This window comes from Leptidea sinapis, chromosome 3 (genome assembly GCF_905404315.1).
Source record: "Leptidea sinapis chromosome 3, ilLepSina1.1, whole genome shotgun sequence".
Lineage (NCBI taxonomy): Eukaryota > Metazoa > Arthropoda > Insecta > Lepidoptera > Pieridae > Leptidea > Leptidea sinapis.
The window spans coordinates 11,002,236-11,028,302 of NC_066267.1; the positions used below are offsets into that span (position 1 = coordinate 11,002,236).

At 34.0% G+C, this 26,067-nt stretch overlaps 1 protein-coding gene across 4 annotated transcripts in view; it reads left to right on the forward strand.

Moving 5' to 3' along the window:
- The first annotated feature begins 20,230 nt into the window (after nucleotides 1-20,230).
- Nucleotides 20,231-26,067, forward strand: part of LOC126979166 (CCR4-NOT transcription complex subunit 3) — a 101,999-nt gene continuing 96,162 nt past the window's right edge. For all 4 annotated transcript variants that reach the window (XR_007732757.1, XR_007732758.1, XM_050828413.1 and 1 more), the window contains exons 1-3: nucleotides 20,231-20,576; nucleotides 20,904-21,136; nucleotides 24,443-24,598. Coding sequence is in view for 2 of the 4 variants with exons in the window: in XM_050828413.1 (XP_050684370.1) it covers nucleotides 20,552-20,576; nucleotides 20,904-21,136; nucleotides 24,443-24,598 (414 nt within the window). In the remaining 2 variants the exon portion in view is untranslated. The remainder of the gene's footprint in view (nucleotides 20,577-20,903; nucleotides 21,137-24,442; nucleotides 24,599-26,067) is intronic.

Consider the following 26,067-nt stretch of genomic DNA (forward strand, 5'->3'; position numbering starts at 1 on the left):
TTATATTCGAGTGAATTTTAACACAATACAAAATGTAAATTACTTAATTAAAATAAATAATTGTTTCAATATTTAGTTCATATGTATATATAATCAGTAATGAATGATATTAGGTTACTACAAGGACTGGTGTTTTGGTGTTAGCAGTAAGCTAACTGTTTCAGAATCTTTTAGGGGATTCATATTCTGGGTGTAGATAATGTCTTGTATGCAACTGTTATTAATATAATAATTAAGATAATTAGATATTAAAACACTCATGTGATACTATTATCCAAATTCGTGTTTTAATACCCCTTATTACACAACAGTTGCATAAATAACTAATACTCCTTCCCATTTTATTGGCAAGAATATTCAGGTTTGCGACCATTTTATGTCCGATACCCGGTAGAGCCTTTCTACGAAAGACCCAGGCGTGCGCTATTACATGCGATGCCTATTCAAAAAATGAACAGTATATATATATATATATATATATATATATATATATATATATATATACAGGGTGGTTTTTTGAGAAGGGTGGTGATGGCCAAGTCGGAAACTACGAGATTTAGAGGAAAGTCGTGAATTTATAAGAAAACAATAAAGGCATATTTAGTTTTTTTTTTTAATTTACATTGATACAATAACAGGATTTATCCTCGACAGAATATTAACAAAAAAGTAAAATTTCTAACAAAAATTTGAACAGGAGATGAGTTTTCTGCCGTGTACAAGTAATAAAACAGAAATTTTGATATTTTCTTTCATTTTTAGTAATACATATCTTTGCAAAGATTGATCCTTATCAGCCACAGGGTCCATTGGTCCGATAATACAGAGAGTATTTTTTTTTTGAAAAATTAAAAAATCTAAATAAACAGTTATTGGTTTCATATAAATTGAGGGCATGACTCCTTTCACGACTTTATTCTAAGTTTCGTAGTTTCCGACTTGGCTATCACCGCCCTTCTCAAAAAACCACCCCGTATGAGAGATTCCCACCTATATTTTCACTCATCACGATATCTCTGGAACCATAAGGCGTAGAGACTTGAAATTTGGTTGGAATATTCCTTTCACCGTGTAGAGGTCAGCTAAGAAGGGATTTTAAGAAATTTCACCTGCAAGAGTTTTTTTTTATTAAGAACAGAACAACGTCTGTCGGGTTAACTGGTTTATTCATAAAATGAATCCAAAGTCAAAGATACTTTACTCAATTAGACTTAAAGTAAGCGCTTTTAAATCGTCACTTTAAATATTTCTTTTAAATTGCTAACTGTGGCATATGTTGGAAAAAAGTAGAGCTCATAAGAATAACATACCTCTATTAGTTCCTTCTAGGATAGTCTTATATCTTTGTGCCGTTTGGTGTCGAGACACTTGGCCAGTGGTTCAAGAGGCGCGGAGAATGTACAAAGTACTATCTCGCCTCATTAGGGCTACTGGCAACCCAAGCGCTGGCAGCTATTTCGGTCAACGGATCAGCCTAGCTATCCAAAATGGAAATGCTGCTAGTATTCTTGGTACGCTTCCCCGTAATGATAGTTTTAATTTTATGTAATCGTAGTATTGTAAATATAGTTATAAGTTTTGTTTTCTTTGAATAAATTTTAAGTATTACGTTATTCAAAAGAATTGTTAAAAAACGTTTGTGTGGTTACTATAACATAAATGACTTTCTTAATGATACCACAGATTGGGAATGGAGCGACCGCCCTCAGGATATTAAATAATAAGTTTAATTTTACAATGTTACTTTGTTACTTTGTAAATGTTACTTTAATTATTGTAAAACATATTTTTGATGAAAAAATAAGCCCGCTGAGTTTGTTGCGCCAATTCTTCTCAGGCCTGAGGCATTCATTTTGGAATGGTTGGTAGTTTTTTTTTTGACTTTCAATAAGTGATTTCACATCCTATTTTGAATAAAAATATTTGAATTTGAAGTATCTAGGATAGGATGGTCAGGAACGATGCCTCAAGTACCTCCTGAATCTATTTGCCTCACTAATTACAAATCAATGTTGATGTGGTCCGTCTACGACAGAGATTGATTGTGGTGACGCAGCGCGCCGCAAACAATTATTGTATTATCACGCAATATCATTATCATCCTCAAACAACTGACACTTTGTTACGCCCCAGTGCTCCTACTGAAAATAAGTTCGTTCAGCGGCAGGTTATTAATTATGTAATTGGTGGGTTTACTATCCCAGGAGATGCTCCGAATTTGATGAATAACATAAAGAACTCATTTTTAACTCAAACATATTACATAATATTTATAAACAAGGAATTGCATAAGTAAAAAAAAACATATTGTCTACTCAGGAAAGTAAGTTCAGTTACTTAGGTATTTGTAATGTTATGCTAATGCAAATACTTAGGTATACCTATCTAGTCTTGCTGAAAATAAATACTGAAACAAAGGAAAAAAAATCATATAACATTTATTTATTTTACAGTGTGTTAATTTAATACATCAATATAAAACAATTTAAATTATAAAAAGCTTATTCGAAGTGGTCTCCATTCGCTGCAATACAGTCCTTTAAACGTTGAGGCCATTTATCAATAGAAGCACGCACTCCTTCCATGGGAAAATTCTTTCGTAATCGTACGGATTGGCAGTAATTTTAGGGACTCCAAATTATCATGGCAAGCCGTACTCGCTGAAACTAACGATAAATTATAATCAAGCGGATTAAGATCGGGACTTTACGACTGCCAGTCGTCAGCTATGATGAAGTCCGAAACGTTCCAAGACTGCGTAGACCGAGTTTATGACCCGGCGCCGAGTTTGCTAGAAAGACCATTCTTGGTTATTGAACATGGTGTTGTAAAGGGCTTACCTTCTCAAGAATGGTATCTTGATACACTTGTCCCGATGTTTTGATAGCTTTTTCACAAAAGTATGGCTTATTCGTTGCGTGTGTGGTGTCGCACCAGAATAGAACCACTCCATCTCCTCCCATGGGTGTCGTAAGAAGTGACTAAAGGATACAAACAACGGCGGATGGGCAGCAACGTCTTTCCTTAAAGCACACGAGCACAACATCTACTGCGATCGCCAACCCGCCAAGCGTGGCGATTATGGCAAACACCCCCTACACATGACAGACACTATAAAGCGCCGGCCCCCAATCGAGGACTCCCCCGCTCGTGGTGCTACGGTAGCAGCCACATAATGGACGGGGCAGGGGGTGCTTAGAATCCCCGGGTACGACAACGCTACCACAAACGACCATTGGCCCTGGCAACATACAATGTCAAGACACTGCGGACCTACGAGAAGTTGGAGGAACTGGACTGGGCATCAATATAAACGGTGAATATATCACTCACCTCCGATTCACAGACGATAACGTAATCATGGCAGAGACAGAACAATCCAGTTAGAATTTTGCGAAAGAGATCACTCCTCGAATCCATCTCGGAAGGGCAGCGTTCGGGAAGCTCCGTACAATCTTCTCGTTCCAAATACCACAGTGTCTGACACGAAGGCTTTCAACCAGTGTGGGTTGCCAGTGATGACTTACGGTACGCAGACGTGTTCGCTAACTATGGGCCTTATGATTAAGCCTTTGGTCGCTCAGAGGGCAATGGAGAGGGCTATGCTCGGAGTTTCCCTCAGTTTCGAATCAGAAATGAGGAGATCCGTAGGAGAACCAAGTGCGAAACTGAAGTGGCAGTGGGCAGGGCATACATTTCGACGGACAGATGGCCGTTGGGACAGCAAAGTTCTCGAATGGCGACCAAGTACAGGAAGACGCAGTGTTGGTAGGCCCCCCACAAGATGGACCAACGATTTGGTTGCAGCGCAGCGCAGCGCTGGACTGATCGTCGTGGAAATCTTTGGGGGAGGCTTTTGTCCAGCAGTGGACTTCTTCCGGCTTATGATGATGATGACTCAGTCACTCCTTCATACATAATACCCCATCAAACCATCACTGAAGTCAGATGGTGCCCACGTTGCACTCTGCCGACTAGCTTTGAGCATAAATAAGGTAATTTCGTTTGTTAAAATGTTGTTCAATTCTAAAATTTAAATTTTTCTGTGACCTCCCTTTGCGTACCGCTTCAGTAGTTGTTTGATTTTACCACCCTATTGTTTTTCAAGCTATCAGTTAAGAAATGATCAATACGTCTCTTATAGGCTGCAAGTAATATGAATTTAAAGAAAATAGTTTAAAGTTGTAGTTAAATATTGATTTATGCCTAGACTAGTCATAATAGTAGAATTCCATTTTTTTAAAAAGGCAGTTAAATAAGAAAGTATGATTTATAATAATCTCCGAACCGAAATCATGATAATATTAAGTAAATAAGAATCAAATTTTAGAAATGGCATTTTTGGCAATTCTTAAGTGACTTAGACGATTACTTTGTATCAATTTAATTCCCTGAGAAAAAAGTGAATGATTCACATGTATTCCGTGATTCACTGTGACCCAATATCCTCCATATTGGAGCAAGGCTCAGCATAATTAGTTGACACTTGGAGTGGGCACAGCGTTGGTCAACACTCGACGCAAACGAATGAGTTTTCAGTTAATCAGTACCGGAGTTTACTTAGGACTGTTACAGTCGTGATATTCAATAAAACCTCATATATACGGATGTATATATGAGGTTTAGGATGGATGAGGGCAGCGCAGGACTGATCGCCATGGTGATCTTTGGAGGTGGCCTTTGTCCAGCAGTGGACGTCTTCCGGCTGAAATGATGACAGAGCTTGTCTGTAGTATACATAGAAAACTTTGGGTCCAGTCTATTTAGTCACCAGCAATGCCTTTTGTCAGCCAGTAAGTGATAATCTAGTACCGGGCATATCAAAGGAGTAGCGAAGTATGAAATGAAATAATATTTTCCGTTTATCGAATCACAAATAATAATGTTCAACTCCTTTAAAGGGGTGTTGTAAAACTGTTATGGAGTTTCGTTAACGACGACATTATCGTTTACGATCTGTTAAATCGTTGAGCAAATAAAGTTATGGATGCTAAAATAAACATGTAACTGATCTCATCTTTTGCCTGCCAATTGTTAGGGATCCTTACCAGCATCCTAATTTTACAATTTTTTTGGGTTTTTAGACGTATAATAATAATATGCCTGGATAATTATTATAACTATAACCCTGCCTAGTTGTTTTTTGTTGGTTTTAAACAAACAAACAAACAAACAAAATAATAATTTCGTAGGTAAATTGCATTACACTTGATATATGTCATTTTTTCTTACAGCTCGTACGGAAGACAGATTTCCTTAGAGAAGACCGAGCAAGAAACTCTAAGGTTGCTCTTTTCAAAACTGAATGATTTACAGATTATTATGTTCAAATTAATTTTATAAATCACTTCAATTACAATATATGCAAAGTGATGCAACAAAATATTCAAACATCAATTTCTAAATGCCTAACACGAGTAAGTAAAAAAAATGTAAATTAATAAGTAAAAATATAGTTACAGTTATTGAGTACATACTTAAAATACAATATAGTAGATGCATCAATCCACACATACCGTAAATTCAAATATTTTTATTCAAAATAGGATTTATAATCACTTATTGAACGTCAAAAACTACCCACCCATTCAAAAGACACTGCCTCAGACCTGAGAAGAAGAAGAAACTCAGCGGGCTTTTTTTTAATATAAAATATGGATTACAATGTGATATCGTACAATACACATTTATAATTAAAGAGCCTGAGGGTGTTCGCTTTAATCCCAGTCCGTGGTGTCATTCAGAAAATCGTTTAAGCATAACAAGTTTATGTTTGTTCCTCGTGCTAACATTATGAATGTCACAGTTTCTAGAAATAAAAGTAAATAAAATAGTATTTTATTTATTTAATCTGTCTTTCGGCCGTTTTCAATATGAGTTGTATCGTTAAAAAATTAATTAGATTTCACTTTTTATGTTATCCTAATCCAGAAGATACAAAGAAAATCTTTTTTAGCAACGGATACCGAATCCAATGACTACTTACTTTACTGATTTGATGTCTGTTTGTCTTACTGTACATTTAATTAAAATTTTGCATGGCTACCTCTGGTCGGCTTAAAACTTAATTAACTCGAGGTCGGGACAACATATAGCTTCCATATTGTTACGGTACATACAGTAATAATATTATGGCTGATTTATAGCGTGGTGGACGTTGTCGCGGACAGTGCTTTCTAGAAATATTTCCGACAGTCAAAATCTCAGGAAAAAACCGAGTTCATAGTGGGTTTTCAATTTAAATTCAATGAGCACATTCACGAAGATTCATCTAAAAAAGTATCGTAAAAAAGGGCAACAACGCAGCGCGCGCCTGCTGTAATGTGAACAAAAGAAAAATCTAACAGCATGTTGCTGTACCTACAACCAATAATATCAATTAATACAAATGTCTAATATCTAACTTGTAACGTAATACCTTCGTAGCATTATAGATCGTAGAAATATTAATCGTGCATAATAACTGTAATAAGCGTATGCGTAAGATTCGTTCTGAAAAGAACATTTTATTATATATATATATCATGTAACTTTCTAATAAATCATCTTCCACATATTCCTCACAGTCAAGCAGTTGTTTTATTTATCCGCCAAACGCTCAGTCTCTTCTCAGTCAATCTACCAAGTGATTTCTTCGACATAAACACACAAACATCATCTACCTCATTGGATCATACCTACGTTGATAAATTACGTACCCATATCGCAGCTAATAAACCACACTCACCTACTTCACATCGTAATAACAAACACATATTTGTTCATCAAGACTTACATACATGCAGTCATGTGTTTATTAGAACAGATTCAGTAAAACCACCATTACAAACACCATATGAAGGACCGTACCGTGTTATCAAACGAAGCGGTAAAGTTTTTACCATTCAGTTACCAGGTCGTCAAACAAACATATCAATCGACCGTTTAAAACCTGCATATTTATTAAATGAAACTGAAGAAAACAACACATTATATTAATTACCTTTACCTGTACAAGTTACCAAAAACCTTGCCGATACTATACCTAACAAACATACCACCAATACTCAAAATAACAAGATTCCAGACCCTACGAACAACTTGACGTCCCAGCCTATCAAAATGTCAAGGACAGGCCGACACATCAAGTTGCCAGTGAGTTTCACTTGACGGGGACTCCTGTAGCTGTACCTACAACCAATAATATCAATTAATACAAATGTCTAATATCTAACTTGTAACGTAGCATTATAGATCGTAGAAATATAAATCGTGCATAATAACTGTAATAAGCGTATCCCGAAAGATTCGTTCTGAAAAGAACATTTTATTATACATATATCATTTTACTTTCTAATAAATCATCTTCCACATATTCCTCACAGTCAAGCAGTTGTTTTATTTATCCGCCAAACGCTCAGTCTCTAAAAGCACGTTACTTGCTTTCTAAAACTATAAACAATAACATACGCCGCTTATCGAGTTGACAAGCGAACTCTCATTCTGAGAAGAAATAGGAACTACCCTCATACTTCGTTTAGGTCAGTAGGTACTACTTGTCTCCTTTACGATCGAAACTCACTTTTGTATTTTTTGACATTTGTATTTGCAGTTTTTTATTGCTGCAACGAGGATTTGATTTAAGATAAATTTGTTCTATTTTCGTACAAAAAGCAACACGTTTTAAATAGTTTTCTATTTTTAAAGCGAGTCGCCGTTACTTCTTTGACTTACGTCTGCTGTTGCTGCGGGGACATCCGTGTACAAAATATCCGGCGTACTTTAATTGTGTATGTTTTTTTGAAAGAGGAGGACAAAAGCATGTACGGGTCATGGTCTTGGTGGTATGTGATTCCCACAGCCCATAACTCTCTTATAATACCAGAGGAATCACAAGAGCGTCGACCGACCTTATCAATTAACGAGCATCGAATTAACGAACAAATTGTAAAACCGACATCACATTGGCACTTGGCGGGCGAGGATCGAACTAGAAACTCCGTGGTGAGAGTATGTACCTAATTATTAATTTCTAAGCAAAAAACCATATTTATCTTAAATAATAATATTTAATTTACAAATTAGGAATTTTTAATTTTTGATATCACACATAACTTAATATAAAATATTATATTCTGTTCAAACAAGTTACAACTATTGTAATATTAAATTTACTGTTAAGCTATCGCATAGCTTCTATCGCGGGCCTTGAGCGTGGAGACCGAATCTAGAAATTCCGTAACAGCGGTTATCACGTATGCTTTTTGTGCAGAAGTCCCAGGTTCGAGCCTGGGCTACGTCTTGATTTTTTTTAATTTCTTTATTTTTTTTTAACACGTTTTTTTAATTTTTATTATTATGACAAGCATTTTTATTTAGTTTCACCTGTCCCGTTGTCTGTCTGTAATCAAATCTTGCAAGTAAAATTTTACTCACTTCCCGTTTGCTTTTTTTAAAATTAATTTTATAAAAAAAATAATGCATAAATAAAATAAATAAATAATTATAATTGCATAAGTTGATAAAAATGCTATGCAATAGCTTAACCGCGGCAGTCCCCGAGTGCCACACGTCTCTTTTTTCAATTTCAACGACAGCCCTTATGACTGACTTATTTTTTTGATTTCTCACATTTTGTTCTTATTATATAGTAGATGCATCAATCCACACATACCGTAAATTCAAATTCAAATATTTTTATTCAAAATAGGATTTAAAATCACTTATTGAACGTCAAAAACTACTCACCTATTCAAAAGACACTGCCTCAACCCTGAGAAGAAGAAGAAACTCAGCGGGCTTTTTTTTAATATAAAATATGGATTACAATGTGATATCGTACAATAAACATTTATAATTAAAGAGCCTGAGGGTGTTCGCTTTATTCCCAGTCCGTGGTGTCATTCAGAAAATCGTTTAGGCATAACAAGTTTATGTTTGTTCCTCGTGCTAACATTATGAATGTCACAGTTTCTAGAAATAAAAGTAAATAAAATAGTATTTTATCTTAATTTATTTAATCTTACATTGGACTTAAAACTTACTTAATTATACAAAAAAAATATTTGTACCAAGATATATGGTCGATGTGGAGCAAAGTGGCTTTGATCAGGAATGCGTAATCTATCTTATGGGAGAAAAATAATACTTACCTCAAAAGAGTATTTTTTAAGATGTTATTTTTCTTCTATTAAGTGAATTAAAAAATAAACTAAAAATTTTAGATGTATTAAGTATTATCTAATTAATCTTTTCAACTCAACTTTCGAGCAACTCTCAAAAGTTCAAAATTAGCTAATACTCGTTCGCTTTATGAAACTTGTGCAAACTTTTTATACACCTGTGTGTGAATGAGCATCCTTTTGCGTTATTTCCAGGCCGATTAAACATTTTGTACACCAACACACGACACCTACCTTGTTTTAAAAAGGCCGGCAACGCTCCTGTGATTCCTCCGATGTTGCAAGAGCGGTGCAGAGCAGCGGTGATAACTTGACATCAGGTTACCCGTACACTCTGTACGGGTACCTGTTTCATTCTCTTTCATAAAAGAACTTCTCATTAGATGAGTAAGATGTAGTATATCATAGTGAGAAGCGCAATTGTGATGCCGCTAAGAATTTAGGGATTTTCAAAAATCCTGAGCAGCACTGCATTGTAATGGGCAGGGCGTATCACTTACGTAACGTCTTTTCTCGTCAAATTCTAAACAAAACACAAAACGTGTCCGTTCGAGTTTCTTTCGAGATACAGACCAATGGTATCAACGCTACCCCGAATTAAATAGACGGTAGTTTAATATTTTTAGTAAAGTCACAGGACCCGGTAACAATTTTGACTTATCAGTTAATAGTTTACTGCGTCGCGGAAATGGCGCCCACACCAGTGCCGAAGAATTTACTACTGAACGAGTCATCAGCTAGACAAGGTAAATATTTTTTCAAATTACGTAATTATTATTAAGTTATCTTTTGTTGTAGGTATTAACTTAACAAGTTTAGAGACTTTGTGTTATGTAAACTTCCAAACATCTCATATACCTATGAACATTACAAAACCTACATAATATAGAATTGTATGACAACGAAGATTGACACGTTGTCAAGTGAGCGAGACAAACGCCTACGCCTAAAAGAGCTTCTCTAAAATCTCAGTCGCATAGTTACTATTTGTTCAATTGGTACCAATAAAACAAATCTAAAAGTAGTACCTATGACCCTCTGTATTTTATTACATTTTACGTAAAGTATAGTTAAAATATTGTAATAAGAGACATAACTTATATTATTTTGATTTGTGTCTGAGGTTAACATAAATTAATATTAGATAATATTATTGTGTCTATTGATTTACTTAGATCAATAAATGACACAAGACGAATCTACTTGTTAAAAAGGACAAAATTACTAAAATATTTTTTATTATCATGATTAATAATTATCATAATTATTATGCAAATAAATAATAAAATAAAGTATAAATTTCCCAAAGGCTTGTGTAATAATCTACGGCCACCAATATACCTAGTTGGTTAAATTAAAATTAAAATGATTTTCAATCTATACTTAATATTATAAAGCTGCAGTGTTTGTTTGTTTGTTTGAACGCGCTAATCTCTGGTACTACTGGTCCGATTTGAATGATTCTTTCAGTGTTGGGTAGTCCATTTATCGAAGAAGGCTATAGGCTGTTTTTTTTCAAAATTAGGGATCCGTAATAAAATTGCTATTTTGTAACACAAGGTGTAAAATCGAAAACCTATTTTTGCGTGCGCTGCAAAAACTATTGACAATAGAACAAAATGATGTACAGGCTATAATATAGGCAATATTTTATTACTTATAAAACTATCGCGTGAATTATACTTTATATGGCAAAACAACGTTTGCCGGGTCAGCTAGTAAGTACATAAAAATAAACGTAAATTATCAACGTATATACTTTACTTATAACTTACCCACCTATATCTCAATGAAAACTATGTACAAGTGTCAAAATTTTATGTAACTTTTATCATTACTGTTTACTTTGCTATCAACTCTTCGTAAGTTTATTTTTTGTAATTCAATGTTGTTAGTATTAATGAAATGGTTTCTTAATTGTGTTTTGACAATAGATATCTACATATTTAAGTACTACCTATTGTGATGTATTTTAAAAAACTTTTATTTTACTTTCTGCTTTATAGGTTTGGAAAAAAGTAAGTATTTATTATAGCTTTCTCGTTTCAATTTTATTTAGAACTAGCTGACCCGACAGACGTTGTTCTGTATATAATAAATAAAATAATGTTTTTATATGAATTGGTCAATAATATATCATAACATCAAAAATTACCTACTTCGTAAAATATGCACCCTGCTGTCGTAATGAAATTGTTTCACAGCAGAACTGTCAAACCGTGCGTCAATAAATTCTCTCATAGAAATTATGTATGGACACATCAAAGGAAAAATAAATTTGTTGTTTTTATTTAATTTAATTTAGCAGCATTTTCCTATTTATTCACCTTTTAAACCTTCTCTGGACTTCCACAAATAATTCAAGACCAAAATAAGCCAAATCGGTCCAGCCGTTCTCGAGTTTTAGCGAGACTAACGAACAGCAAACATGAATATTTTTATATATAATAGATAAGAATATAATTTATAGAAGATAGCTGTGCCCTGCGGTTTCGCTCGCGCATAATTTATTTATTATGTTTGTTATACATTTCGAGAGTGTATAGGAGGATAAAACAGTTTGGGAGTGTTGCTTTCTTTGGCGCTGCTTGATATACAGCTGTGAAATGTAGCACAATGTAACGTACCTACGATGCGTAAAAATAATTATTCAAATCCGACAAGTTGATCGACAGACTAGCGCTTCTACTTTCAAATAAATAGCTATTTATTCGTGTAGGTAAAAAATTGTGACACTTATAAATGTCAAACGAAATGTCAAAGTTAAGCATTATGCTATTTATAACTTCATTATTTTACATCTAATATATAAAATTCTCGTATCCCGGTGTTTGTTATCAAGCTCCTCCGAAACGGCTGAGCCGTCTGAGAATCGGTAAACATCTATTTTTCATACCCCTAAATGATAAGGATGACCCACCCCTAAATATATTTGTTTTATTTTTTTGACAAATCTTTTTTATTTTTATTTAATTATGATTCAGCATTGAAAAATACATACAACTTCAAATTTTCACCCGTCTACGATCTACAACTATTTTTGTATCGCGATTTTTATTTTGAGTTTTTCAGAAGCGTTATACATTTTTATCTTAAACCAATGTTTTTCAATCATATTTACCTCGCGACCCCATTACAGCTTGAAAAATTCTGGCGATTCACTTGTCAGTCAGATACATAATTTATAAAATAATTTTAAAAGACTACCATAATGAGTTTGTACAGAAAGTTTTTGAAGTGTTTTGGATGAAAAAAAATATCTAGAGTGCGGGAAGCTCTAAAGTTATTAATACCATTCGCCTCTTCATACCTGTGTGAACTAACGTTCTCTTCAATGGTGGACATTAAAACTAAAAAGAGAAATAGAATTCATTTAGAAAATGATTAATTTTAACATTTCAAAAATAGCACCATGATTTGACTTTTGAAAATTAAACAATTGCATGCTTGTCAATAAAATTGTGTTTTTTTTGTTCATTTTCCTTTTGCCGGCGACCCCAAGTAAGGCTTTGCAACGCCCCTAGAGGTCGCGACCCACAGATTGAAAAACACTGCTTTATACTATACCCACGAAATATATATAATGGTACTATGTAGATTTTCAAGAGGAATCACTTTACATAATACATATATTAATTATTTATTTAATCAAAACAAATCTTATAACTATACTTACAATACTACGACTACATAAAATTAAAACTATCATTACGTGGAAGCGTACCAAGAATACTGGCAGCATACATATATTGTTATTGAAATGATTTGTAAAACGATAAAAATGTAAATATTGTTTTAAAAGAGTGGCAATGAGTTTCTTGCAACTTCTTCTCATTAGCTCAACCCTATACGAAGTAGCGGTAAATTCTATAAGTTTTTTTAAAATTCATAAGTATCATTTCCGTGACCTACATAAATAAAGTTATTTTGATTTGATTTGATTGAATTATTATTCTATTTTGATTTGATTTGATTTGCTACTTAAGGGTCTCTAAGTCGTTTCTGTACGCGGATATTGTCGCCGTTAACTGATCCCACGAAGTGACAAGTTATTCTTATGGACAAGATCTCTTGTATCATCAAAGAAATCACAAGAGCGTTGCCAACCGTATAAAGCGTCGAAAAAACGTTAATATGAATTCGAAAACTGAAAACATTATTTATTACAATGGCGGGCAAGCGGCGGTCACGGTGAGAGCCAACGGTGCTACTTACGTGTGTGGCGGTCCTCCACAGTGCGGTTTTAAAGGAGCTTTTTTCCATGTACTACAAAACTGTGGAATGAGCTTCCTTTTGCGGTGTTTCCGGGACGATACGACATGGGTACATTCAAAAAAAGCGCGTACACCTTACTTAAAGGCCGGCAACGCTCTTGTGATTCCTCTGGTGTTGCAAGAGAATGTGGGCGGCGGTGATCACTTAACACCAGGTGACCCCCGTACGCTCGTTTGTCCCCCTATTCCATAAAAAAACTTCTTGCGCCATCAGCGCTGTTTAAGCAACAATTGACACATACGTTGTGCGCTTGACATTATGCAGTTTTACAATATATCCAGTGAATTTACTAACTGTGGACCTATTTTTATTACAGCTTTGTGAAACATTTCTACTACATACATATTTACAATACTATGACTACATAAATATTGTGAATATAGAATATAATATGTCGATAATATCGTTCGTAGTATTTCTTCAATCCCGGAAAAAAATGTGTTAAGCATTTTGCATACTTAATCAATAATACCTCTTTATCAGTAATAATATGTTGTCTAAGATGTTGAGTTTGATTTTAGAAGGCCAAAGATTGTAAAGTATTAAATTTTGTTATAATATGATTTAAAAGATGGGCTGGGAGTTTCTTATCATTGCTTCACCCCATGTCAAAGCCTCTTTACGAACTGATGTAGCTTCATGACTCTGTGTTATTGTCACTCCCCATGATATATATATATACAAGCTGACCCGACAGACGTTGTTCTGTAGATATTAAAAAAGTTTGGCAATAATATTTCAATACATCAAGATTAAATTCGTAAAAAATGCTCCTGTCACTATAACTAGTGAAATTGTTTCACAGTGGAACTGTCAAACCGTGCGTCAGTAAATTCTCTCATAGAAAATATGTCCATACTAAACATACATTGAAAATAAAAATAATTATGGGTCCCAAATCGAAAGCATTGTTCATTATCTAGCCGGAATTAATTAATTAAAAAATCATTACACCAGGCACTGGATAAAAATTACAAACACACAGACGTAGAAATGTATTAAACATTTTCTGAAAAGCTTGATATTATAATTCAAGACCTTAGGCTTCTTAGTTCTCCAGTACTTAACGACATTATTACATAAGTTCATTTGTAGGGATAGAATAGAAATATATAAATGTATATATGTATATACATCATGATAGAAGAGTGACAATAACATACATATATATATATATATATAATCCTATAAATATACATAATTATCCTATCTCTCATGAAGTAATCCCTATTAAATTCCGTTCAATTCCATCGCGGACGAAGAACGTGGCACGTAATTTATATATATATATATATATATATAAATTACGTGTCACGGGATTATACATTTATATATTTCTATTCTATCCCTACAAATGAACTTATGTAATAATGTCGTTAAGTACTGGAGAACTAAGAAGCCTAAGGTCTTGAATTATAATATCAAGCTTTTCAGAAAATGTTTAATACATTTCTACGTCTGTGTGTTTGTAATTTTTATCCAGTGCCTGGTGTTATGATTGTTTAATTAATTAATTCCAGCTAGATAATGAACAATGCTTTATAAATGTATTGGTCAGTGAAGTATGTCTGTCCATAAAATATTTAAAACAAAATACACGTATAAGCGACACCAAAACAATAATTTTTGAATTTTGTTTGTAATAAATTATAATCTCAGAATCTAATAAGCCCATTTGAAAGAGGTTTTCACAGATTTTTTGCAAGCTCGGTAACAGTTAGTTTTTATAACAATCCAATCAGATTAGAAATAATCAAGATAGTATATTATATATTTCACCATATTCTACTTGGGCGAAATGATGGGCGAAATGATGGGCGAAATAAATATGGTAAACGGCACTTATGTTTTCGTTTCTAACGGGAATCATGATCTATGAAACTGTGTTGTATTTGTAAGGCCTCCCGCACATAAGTTAAAGCTGTGTAACATTTAACCCTTCAAACTACGCCTTCAATAATTTAAAGTTTCCCGCAACTGAGATTCTGGAGTTTCCAAAAACGTGAATCAATTCTAATAAGCCCGAAGCTTAGAAATACTGGTTTGCCGAACAGCTGCCTAGGCAAAGTTTTTGTGAATTAATGCTAATAAACCCTCTCGCAGGTTAGCCGGCTCTGAATACTAGAAGAGTCTCTATTTTTTACACACACACAGCCAGATCACTGCCAAAGTCATAAATCAATATGTATAATACGCGTTTATATTCATAGATAATGGTTACGTATATTATATTAATTTAAGAAAGGAGTAAGTACTTTACTTGTATTAAATATTTTACTCAGAACTCATTAAAACTTTGACTTGAAGCTCACTCATGAACCTGAGCTCTAACTTAATTTTATTTTTACGAGTATGTATCCATTTTGTGAATAAATATATATATTTAATTTTATTCAACGTTCGCGCCTTTTACCGTTATTTTTATAAAAAACTATTGCAAAAACTTATTTAAGGATATGATAACTATTTACGATAAGCTCTGTTAAGCTAAAGCCAAGTGAGTAAGTTAGATAAAATGATCAAAGTGCTATAAACGTGTAAATAAGTGTCTTTATTTAAAATTTGATTCATGGTATATAAAAAGCCGTATATTAATCTTATATTGACATTTTACAGTCCGTTCACAGTTTTTTACCTCTGACATTAACTTCCCGCGAAGTTGGTACTATTTCATAGCTATAGTCTAGCGGACCCGACAGACGTTGTTCTGTTATAAAAAAAAACTCTTGCGGATGGAATTTCTTTAAATCCGTTCTTAGCTGATCTCTACTCGGCGAAAGGAATATTTCTACCAAATTTCAAGTCTCTGCGCCTTATGGTTCCAGAGATATCGTGATGAGTGACTATATACGTGGAAATCTCTTATGTATATATATATATATATAGATTATAAAGCTTCTCCAATTATTGAAAATGTTCGTAATTGGGTAGCTGTAGATTTTTCTACCCGTATCAGCCACATTAATTAACACCTACTTCTCCAAAAATTTATCTAATCACTTCTCTATTGTAATATTAGAAACGCAACCAAAATAAATATTTATTATAAAAATTGCGACTGTATCGATTTTTAAACAATTTGAAATTAAATACATTGGATATTCACTGTTAGGAAAGAGGAACCATTCAAATGTGTTGAAACTTGAAAGATGACATTAACTGTTGCGGGAGCCCACATTTATAGGTATAGTAAGTCAGTTTTGGCTATCGAATAGAGAAACTATTCCCCTTTAGTATCCTCAGGGGGCTCAAGTAGATAGGTAGTATAAAAATAAGTATCACATGTCTTTTTTTTATGATGAAAAGGTACGAGACGAGCATGACGTTCAGCTGATGGTAATTGATACGCCCAAAAACTCTGAGCGGCACTTCAATTACGCTCATCACCTTGAAACAAAAGATGTTTAGTCTCATTTGCCCAGTAATTTCACTAGCTACGGCGCCCTTCAGAACGAAACACAGTACCGAATGCTAACACATTACTGCTTCACTATATGTCTTAAATCAATGCTTAAATTCAGGTAAAGAACATTTCACTAAAAATAACTTCATTGGTTAATCATTATTTTGTTACTTATATTTAATCAGCTGTTTACACAGCATTTTTAAAAAGTGTTGATACATTATTGACAAATTATAATATTCAATAAATTATCATGAATTATAGGATAAACTCTTGTAATTAAACTTAGTTAATTAATACGTCTGGATCTCTATCCAGATAAGAGGCTCTCCTCTTGTTGTTAGAAAACGCAGGCCAGGTTTATTACTTAAGTGTGACAAGCTACTCGTATTAGCTACGTCTTACCCTCGCGATATGAATGTCACTTTGTTTTAGCCTGCGTGCGTTTGACAACAGAGGTTAACAGTTCGCCGCTATTATTTCAAAGTGTTTATAGCTATTAGTCTATCTAGTTTCTAGACGTATAAGTTATAGATAATAAAAGAGTATCTTGCGCTTTGATCCATTTAATATAAAAATATTAATATTATATTTTTATATTAAATGGATATGGAATGATATTATAGCAAGGGACTATAGTATGAAATTAACTATGGCTATAGTCCATAGAGATTAGAGTCCTTAAAGCTAGGTAACCTTATGTCAAATTACAGATTATGTCACTAGGTATATCATCGTTGTTACAACAATGATTAAAGAAAGCTGATTCTAATACGACCTTCGTTACTTTGAATAAGGAATATGCTTACCTGGAAATGACAAGTAAATAATAATCCAGTGCATAAACGAATTCACAACATACACGAACTACCAGGAACTAAATAGACGAAAACAATATGTTTTTTCAGTGAGTCTGTTTTGTTGCTCGGTCGTAACCTACACGATCCAAACCGACGCTTGGCCGCATGCCAGTCGTCGGTTGGGATCGTCATTTATTTAAAAAATTGCGTAAATGTATTTATTTATGTGGTGAAGTAAAATGTTAAGTGTTGTATATATTTCATATTCTGAAATATATTGTTAAGTTAAATATTACGCTGCAAAAGTCTTTCTAAGCAGAAATCAGAAAATATAACCTTTCAAACCTAATTTTGATTTTCATTTACGTAAATATAAGCTAAATGGAGAAGTTGAAAAGTTTGTGAAACTGATTCGAAGCACCGCTTGGTACAATGCTCCTAATTTAATTAAGAAAACAAGAAAACAGACAAATCTCTATGGAAGCTTACTAAAAGACTTAAACGCCCCATTAGCGAAATACCTCCTGTAAAAGAAATAGATGGGAAATGGGCCGTGAACAATGAGCAAAAAGTTCAAATATTTTCCGATCACCTTAAAACGATTTTTCGCCCAAATGAGTGTGATCCTAACGACACGCTTACACCAGACAGTATAGATTATTTTAATCTCCAAACAGGACAGGAGGATATTAAGATCTGTTCACCTAAGGAAGTTTTGAGAGAAATAAAATATAATATAAGTAAAAATAAAGCTCCTGGATATGATTTGATATCCGGAGAAATTTTTCACCAACTCCCAAAAAAAGTCTCGTTAGATTAACGACCCTTATTGATTGTGCAATTACATTACGACATGTACCAGATCTGTGGAAAGTTGCTGAAGTCATCATGATTGCAAAACCAGGAATACCACCGAACCAAACAACATCAAACAGGGCAATTTCCCTGCTTCCTGTAATGTCCAAGCTTTTTGAGAAGTTGCTACTTAAACGGCTAAAGCCTATAATAGAGATTAAGAATCTGATTCCAGTTTGGTTTCCGCGAAAAACACTCAACTATTGATCTAGTGCATAGAATTTGCAATATTATAGAAAAATCTTTAGAAAACAAAGAAGTCTGCTCCACAATATTTCTGGACGTGGCACAGGTTTTCGATAAAGTTTCGCATGAAGGCCTTATTTACAAGCCAAGAAAGGCTTTAACAAAATCATTTGCAGCTATTCTTGAATTTTATATTACGAATAGATATTTTAGGATATGACAAGAGGATATCTGTTCAGAAATGAATGAGATAAAAGCTGGAGTGCCTCAAGGAAGTGTATTAGGTCCGGTCCTGTACTATACACAAATGATATTCCTGAAATAGAAAATAACGCTGTTGCGACCTTTGCTGATTATACTGCTTTAATGGGCGTGGATAGTTACCATTAAGAAGCGGCAGAGAAAGTTCAAATAGAGGTAAACACAGTAGTTAAGTGGCCTAAAAATTGGAGAATTAAACCTAATGAAAGTAAATCTGTTCATGTAAACTTTAGTAATAAGAAACCAGATTATGAACCTGTTTACATTAATAAGAAAAAAGTACCATATGAAAATACAGTCAAATATCTGGGCATGACTCTTGATGCAAAGCTCGGCTGGAAGGCTCACGTCAAGAAAAAAAGAGAACAATTGGAACTTTGTTTTTAAAAATATGTACCAGCTACTAGGAAGACACTCTAAGATGTCAGTACAAAATAAAGATTTATTGTCAAGCAAGTCCTAATGCCTGTATAGACTTTTGGGATCCAGCTGTGGGGCTGCACCAAATAAACAAATATTCAAATCATACAACGCTTCCAGAATAGAGTATTGAGGGAAATTGTGAACACACCTTGGTACATTCGAAACAGCGAACTCCATCGGGACCTTAACATTGAGTTTGTTGACAAAGTTTTCCAAAAATATGCTGAAGCTCATCAATATAGACTTCACCTTCATGTGAATGTCGAGGCAATCCAGCTCCTTGACAACACTGTTTATTTATTAACTTACTCTGGTAACCCCGTGGGGTATTAATCTCATTTTAATCCTTGCTATCAATTTTCTCTAGGGGGTCCACAGATCGAACGAAAAACAGCCGAGTGGCAAAGTTACTTTTTCAGGTTGGTTTTGAGTTGGAGAGAGGGACTGGCGAGTGAGCGTTCCGGCCCAATTGGGTTCTTTCCTTTAGGTCACAACATGGAACCACCTCTCATGGAAGCTGAATGAAAATTATGACTAAGGCTAGATTAGACCCTATAACCATGCCATAGCCACCGCTTTCGCTGGACTCGACCGGAAGTATGGCGCAAGGTGTACTTGAATCTCAGGCGGATTACTCTAAAGGTTACAGTATAGTATTTACAAATAGTCAATATATTTCAAACAAAATAAAAATCACCTGTTTTTATGTAGTAATCCTTCGGAAGATGTTTAATTTTACATGAATTCATGGTATGTATGTGGTATCAAGTTTATCCCATGCATATTCCAAGCTAGCTGTCATCTGTCAACAGAGTATTTTTTGTCTATACCTTGCTATTGCTCTATTATTTTGCGCCTGCGCTCTTGACTGATGGTCTACGCGACGTAAAGTAAAATCATATTGAATAAAGCTTGAAGTTTGTTGTTTTGGTGACAACATTTCCATATTTATTTATGAAAAATTTGCACAGGATACAATTCCAGGCACAAGACAGAATTGTTCTGTGACCCATCGCCTGGATGTTTTCAGTCATCAACAATCCGAGCGGTGTACGGTAGCCATCTTTGATTTGGACAAAGCTTCGATGTGTACTTCGTCTGTTTATCAATAATTTTACGTGTTTCCCTGTAAATAGTTTGTATGCTTAGGATATGTACGGAACGTTCGTCCACATGTGTAAATAGCTATGGCTGCGACAAGGAAACTGCAAGGTAAATAGATCTGTTATCGGGTTAAAGATTGATTGACCCCAACCTGTGTAAGATACGTGTTCTGGAGTTCTATTGTCCGTACTTAGTTTCTGTGAGAATCATCAATAAAGTGAACAAAATGTTGCTGAATCTTAGTTTAATATTCGAGCATTTATACGTGGATATTAAGTAATTATAGTGTTTTACGTGCGTTTGACCTAACAACATTCAGTTTGGGACGTGATATTTCATTGTTTTTATAGTGGAAGATGTGAAAACAATACAGTTTTATGTATTACTGACTACATATTTCACTTTTTTGTTCAACATTTTAAATGGAAATTGCAGGTGAAATAGACAGGTGTTTAAAAAAGGTGACAGAGGGTGTGGAGACATTTGAAGACATCTGGCAGAAAGTACACAATGCAACAAATAGTAACCAGAAAGAGAAGTATGAGGCGGATCTTAAGAAGGAAATTAAAAAACTTCAGAGGCTACGAGATCAGATAAAATCATGGATAGCTTCTGGAGAGATAAAGGATAAGAGTACTCTTTTAGATTATAGGAAACTAATAGAAACTGTAAGTCCACCACATTTACTAATCTTTATGCTAAATATAAATGACATAATATTGTCTCCTCCACCAGTGTTGCCGAGTCACTTCTTTTGGAAAAAGTTAAGGAATCTAAACAAAATTTCAAATTCAGTGTTGTTAGCCCAGCAGAAATAATTAAAACTTTCAGATCCTTAGAAATGAAAAAAACTGCTGATATATGGGGCATATCTGTAAAAATAATAAGTTCTGTTATTGACGTCATAGCACCATATCTAGCACTAGTTTTTAATAGCTGTATTGAACATGGGCGTGTTTCCTGACTTTCTGAAGTATAGTAAAATTACACCAATATTTAAATCGGGACTCTCTTCTGACCCAAATAACTATCGCCCTGTTTCGGTGTTGCCGACCCTTAGTAAAATTTTTGAAAAAATTATTTTAAGCCAAATGCTTACTCACTTTAATACTTATAAGTTACTTCATATAAAACAATTTGGCTTTACTAGGGGACACTCTACTACGGATGCAGGTGTTGAACTCATTAGGAATATTTTTGAGGCCTGGGAGGAATCACAGAATGCACTTGGTATCTTCTGTAATTTTTCTAAGGCTTTTGATTGTGTTCAACATTCAACGCTGGTCAGGAAGCTATGCCACTATGGTATAAGAGGATCTGCACTCGATCTTCTGATCTCATATTTAAATAATAGGATTCAAAGGGTCGAGGTGAATGGCAGGAGATCTCCTGGAACTCCTCTTGGTATGGGGGTACTATAGGGTCTATTCTTGGACCCTTCCTCTTCCTAATTTATATAAATGATCTACCTAACCTTGTAGGAAAAAAACACAAGGTGGTATTGTTTGCGGATGACACTTCACTTATATTAAAAGTGAAACAAAGCCAAGTTTTATATGAAGAAGTAAACAATGCTTTATCTGACATTGTGTACTGGTTTAGCGCCAATAACTTATTGTTAAATAATCATAAAACCAAATGTAGATGCGAATATTTAATTAAATGAGGTGGTAAAACCAGTGGAATCTGCTATATTTCTTGGCATTACGCTTGATTCCATATTGAAGGATTGGCGAATAGGCTTAGTTCTGCAGCATATGCGGTTAAGAAAATCAGACGGTTAACTGACATAGATATGGCGAGATTAGTATACTTTTGTTATTTTCAGTATTATGTCCTATGGTATTTTGTTATGGGGCAGTGCGGCCGATATTAATACTATCTTTGTGCTGCAGAAGAGGGCTATTCGCGCTATTTATAACCTAGGTCCTAAAGAATCATTAAGAAAAATATTTAAAGAAATAAACATTTTGACTGTTGCTTCTCAATACATTTTTGATAATGTTTTGTATGTTCATAAGCACATTGAGGAATTTTCTAGAAACTGTAACTTTCATAATGGTAACATAAGGAACAAACATAAACTTGTTATGCCTACTACTCGGTTGGGTCGAGTTAGTAAGTCTTTTGTTGGGCGATGTATATGCTTCTACAATATGATCCCAGAAAATGTACAAAACAAATGTGTTACGAAATTTAAAAGAATTGTTAAAAAAGGTTTGTGTGGGAAAGGTTATTATAGCATAAACGATTTTCTTAATGACACCACGGACTGGGATTAAAGCGAACACCCTCAGGCTCTTTAATTATTAATGTTTATTGTACGGTATTACATTGTTATCCATATTTTATATTAAAAAAAAGCCCGCTGAGTTTCTTGCGCCCATTCTTCTCAGGTTTAAGGCAGTCTCTTTTGAATGGGTGGTAGATTTTGACGTTCAATAAGTGATTATAAATCCTATTTTGAATAAAAATATTTGAATTTGAATTTATAAGTTATAATTGAGTTAGCTATATAGTTAGTCACACTTGGGATGCAGGTTATGATACTGTAGAGACTGTTCAAACTACATAATCTGGTTGTTTTTGTAGTAAATATGTGGTATGAAATAAGAATAAATATTTATTACTTTCCTATTGCTATATGTGAACAGAGATTGAAAAGACTAATAATACCAGCTGTTTAGTGTATTCATACTCGGCTATTACAGTGAGTGTGTATAAAATGAATTATTTACTATGTAAGTAATTAGAAGTGCTGCAATAGGTTGAACTGTTGACTCTCATCACGGAGCCCCAAGTTGATCCTCACCTGCCATGTTGGTGGTGTTTTCGGTTTTTGAATTTATTGGACACTTTAATCTTGAAAAGGTCACCTAAACTCTTGTGATACCTCTGTTGTTATAGGAGAGTTTTGCCTGCTGTTACATACAGTCATTTGTCCTGCTTTTTCATATAAATTACAATAGAATAAAAGCTTCTTTTCCATAGTGACAATCCAAATTTCTCAGGTACAAAACTTACTGAGCTATGTAAAAATAAAGCTACATACTACTACTACAGCAAGAAAATAATTTTATGATGAAACATTCTTATAAAATTGTATTTGTAGCCTAGTTCTAGTATCACTGCGGAGCTTTTACTGTGTGTGATAAACCTTTATCTATATATTAGAGATAATAATTATAGAAAATATTTACATATATAAATATATATATATATGTATAATAAGTTACCTTGTGAGAACTGGTAGTACATATGGAGGAATTGTGAATAATTTGATTGAAATCATCTGCTTCATATATGATGTGAAATATCTGGAGTGGCTCAAGTTGTTTATGTATTCTGAGAACACTTTTACATGATGCTTTTGAAATTTCAATGTTGTCATACCCAGAAGATCTGAACTTCATCACACCAGACCTTAATATTATTGTAGACCCATAAGTTTCCTTGTGGTATAAGAGTATGGGTCAATTTCTATGGTGTAAGCTATATCTCTTTGGCAAGTATCTGTCGCCCAAAATACCTAAAATGATATAAATAAAGCAACAAAACTTAAATGAGGTTTCACAGTTTCTCTGTTATTAGTTTATATTGCCATTTTGCTAGCAAAGAACAAAACAATTTGTAATAACTATTAACTAAAGTAATTGCTTGGATAGTAATGCAGTAGAAAAATATTTGTGTCTGTGTCTGTGGCATTGGCAAATTAAGAATCAAGGCACTTATGATGCCTTGAACCAGTCTCTATTGTCTCTTAAATATGCTGTTGTGCCTTACTAGTCAGTAAGAATAGTTAAGAAATTTTTTGTGGGTACTATCGCATTAATGAATATATATGATACCAATCCTCTTTATTGTAATGAATATTGTTTATTTTAAAAAAGGCTCACCGAGTTTCAACTCTATTTCTTAATGTAGGTCTTATTATCATTAATAAACCACAGCAGTAAGTTTAACTGTGTTTTCAGCAAATGGAGAGGTTCAAGGTGGTGGAAAGAGAAACAAAAACAAAAGCATATTCAAAAGAAGGTCTTGGAGCTGCTCAAAAACTTGACCCTGCGCAAAAAGAGAGGGAGGAGATGTCCTCATGGCTTATTTCTTCTATAGATGCACTTAATTTACAAGTGAGCTGATATTTCTCTTTATCATCACTGGCTTCTCATTTACACTGTGTATGAAGAATGGGTGTGTGTGTGTGTGTGTGTGTGTGTGTGAATTTTTCAATTTAAACATTTTTCAAGCCAATAAATAGGGTATATGCATGTAACTTATATTTAGTTGAAATATTATTCTTTTTAATCTTTATTATTATTTATTTTATCGCAAATAGATTTTTTTTATTATGATTTTGCAAAAAAGTCTAGATAAACATAATCAATGGTGTGGTTGCTAGATATTAATTTCGGTGGTTAGCGATATATTAAATTATATGTTGGTTTTTTATTATTCAATTATCTGTATAATTATTATTTACAATGACTGAAAGTGGATTTGTTAAAACACAATTAGATGTGTTTATGATGCTGTTCGATGATGCCTAATTGTGTTTTGAACCCAGATTTTATTTCTTCTGAATTTAAAACAGTGAAAGGTAATTATGTGATAATTAATATAATTTTAAAGTTTTCTAAATTCATATTTTCTCAAATTAATTTCTAAAACTGAACAAAATATATAAATGCAGAAAATATAGTTTAATTGGAATTACCATATCCATTGTTTTTTTCTGTTATCAAAAATCATTAACATATGATCCTCGTTGAGATCAATGATAGGTTCTGTTTTAAGTTTTTGCATTTTTAAAGTAAAAAACAAACTATAAACCAAATAAAATAATTAAAGTCACTTCAAAATTTGTAGGTACCTTGAATATATAGGACAGCAATATAAGCAAGTTGTTGGAGTTAGTTTATCTCTGCTTATTGATTTTTTTGTATGGAAGAGAGGACGAACTAGAGTACGGATCATCTGTTGTTAAATGGTCACCGCCAGCTACATTCTCCTGCAATACCTCGTGCGAGTGTTGCCGGCCCTTTAAAAAAAGTGTACGCGCTATTTTTGAAGGTACCCATGTCGGATCGTCCTGGAAACACCGCAGAACGAAGCTCATTCCACAGCTTGGTTGTACGAAAGTTCATTGAAAACCGCACTGTGGAGGAACGCCACACGTATATGCCACAATCAAACAGCTCTTCGGAACACTCCCCGTGATAAATGCGGTCTAAAACACAATGAAGCGACGAACCTACGCAACGCCAAGTTATCTTACGGTTCACAGAGCACTGCGTCCCCGACAATTTGAGCAGCTCTGCGTTGCACGCGGTCAAATGGGTACTGTTTATACCACTTTGCTCGAATAGTTGAGTCTCTTGGAACTCTTACTTTATCATCTAGTGCACTTTTACTTTTCGAAGTATCTTTGGCACCAGAAAATACTTTTATGTAAGTTTTTGCTTTTTGTCAATTATTTTATAAATGACAAAATGTAATTAAATTTGATACATTTCACCGGAATTGTTACAAATTTGTTTACACAAGACAAGTGCTGACCCCGCGCCCGCTCATTGTATGAATTATGACTATATGTAGTGAA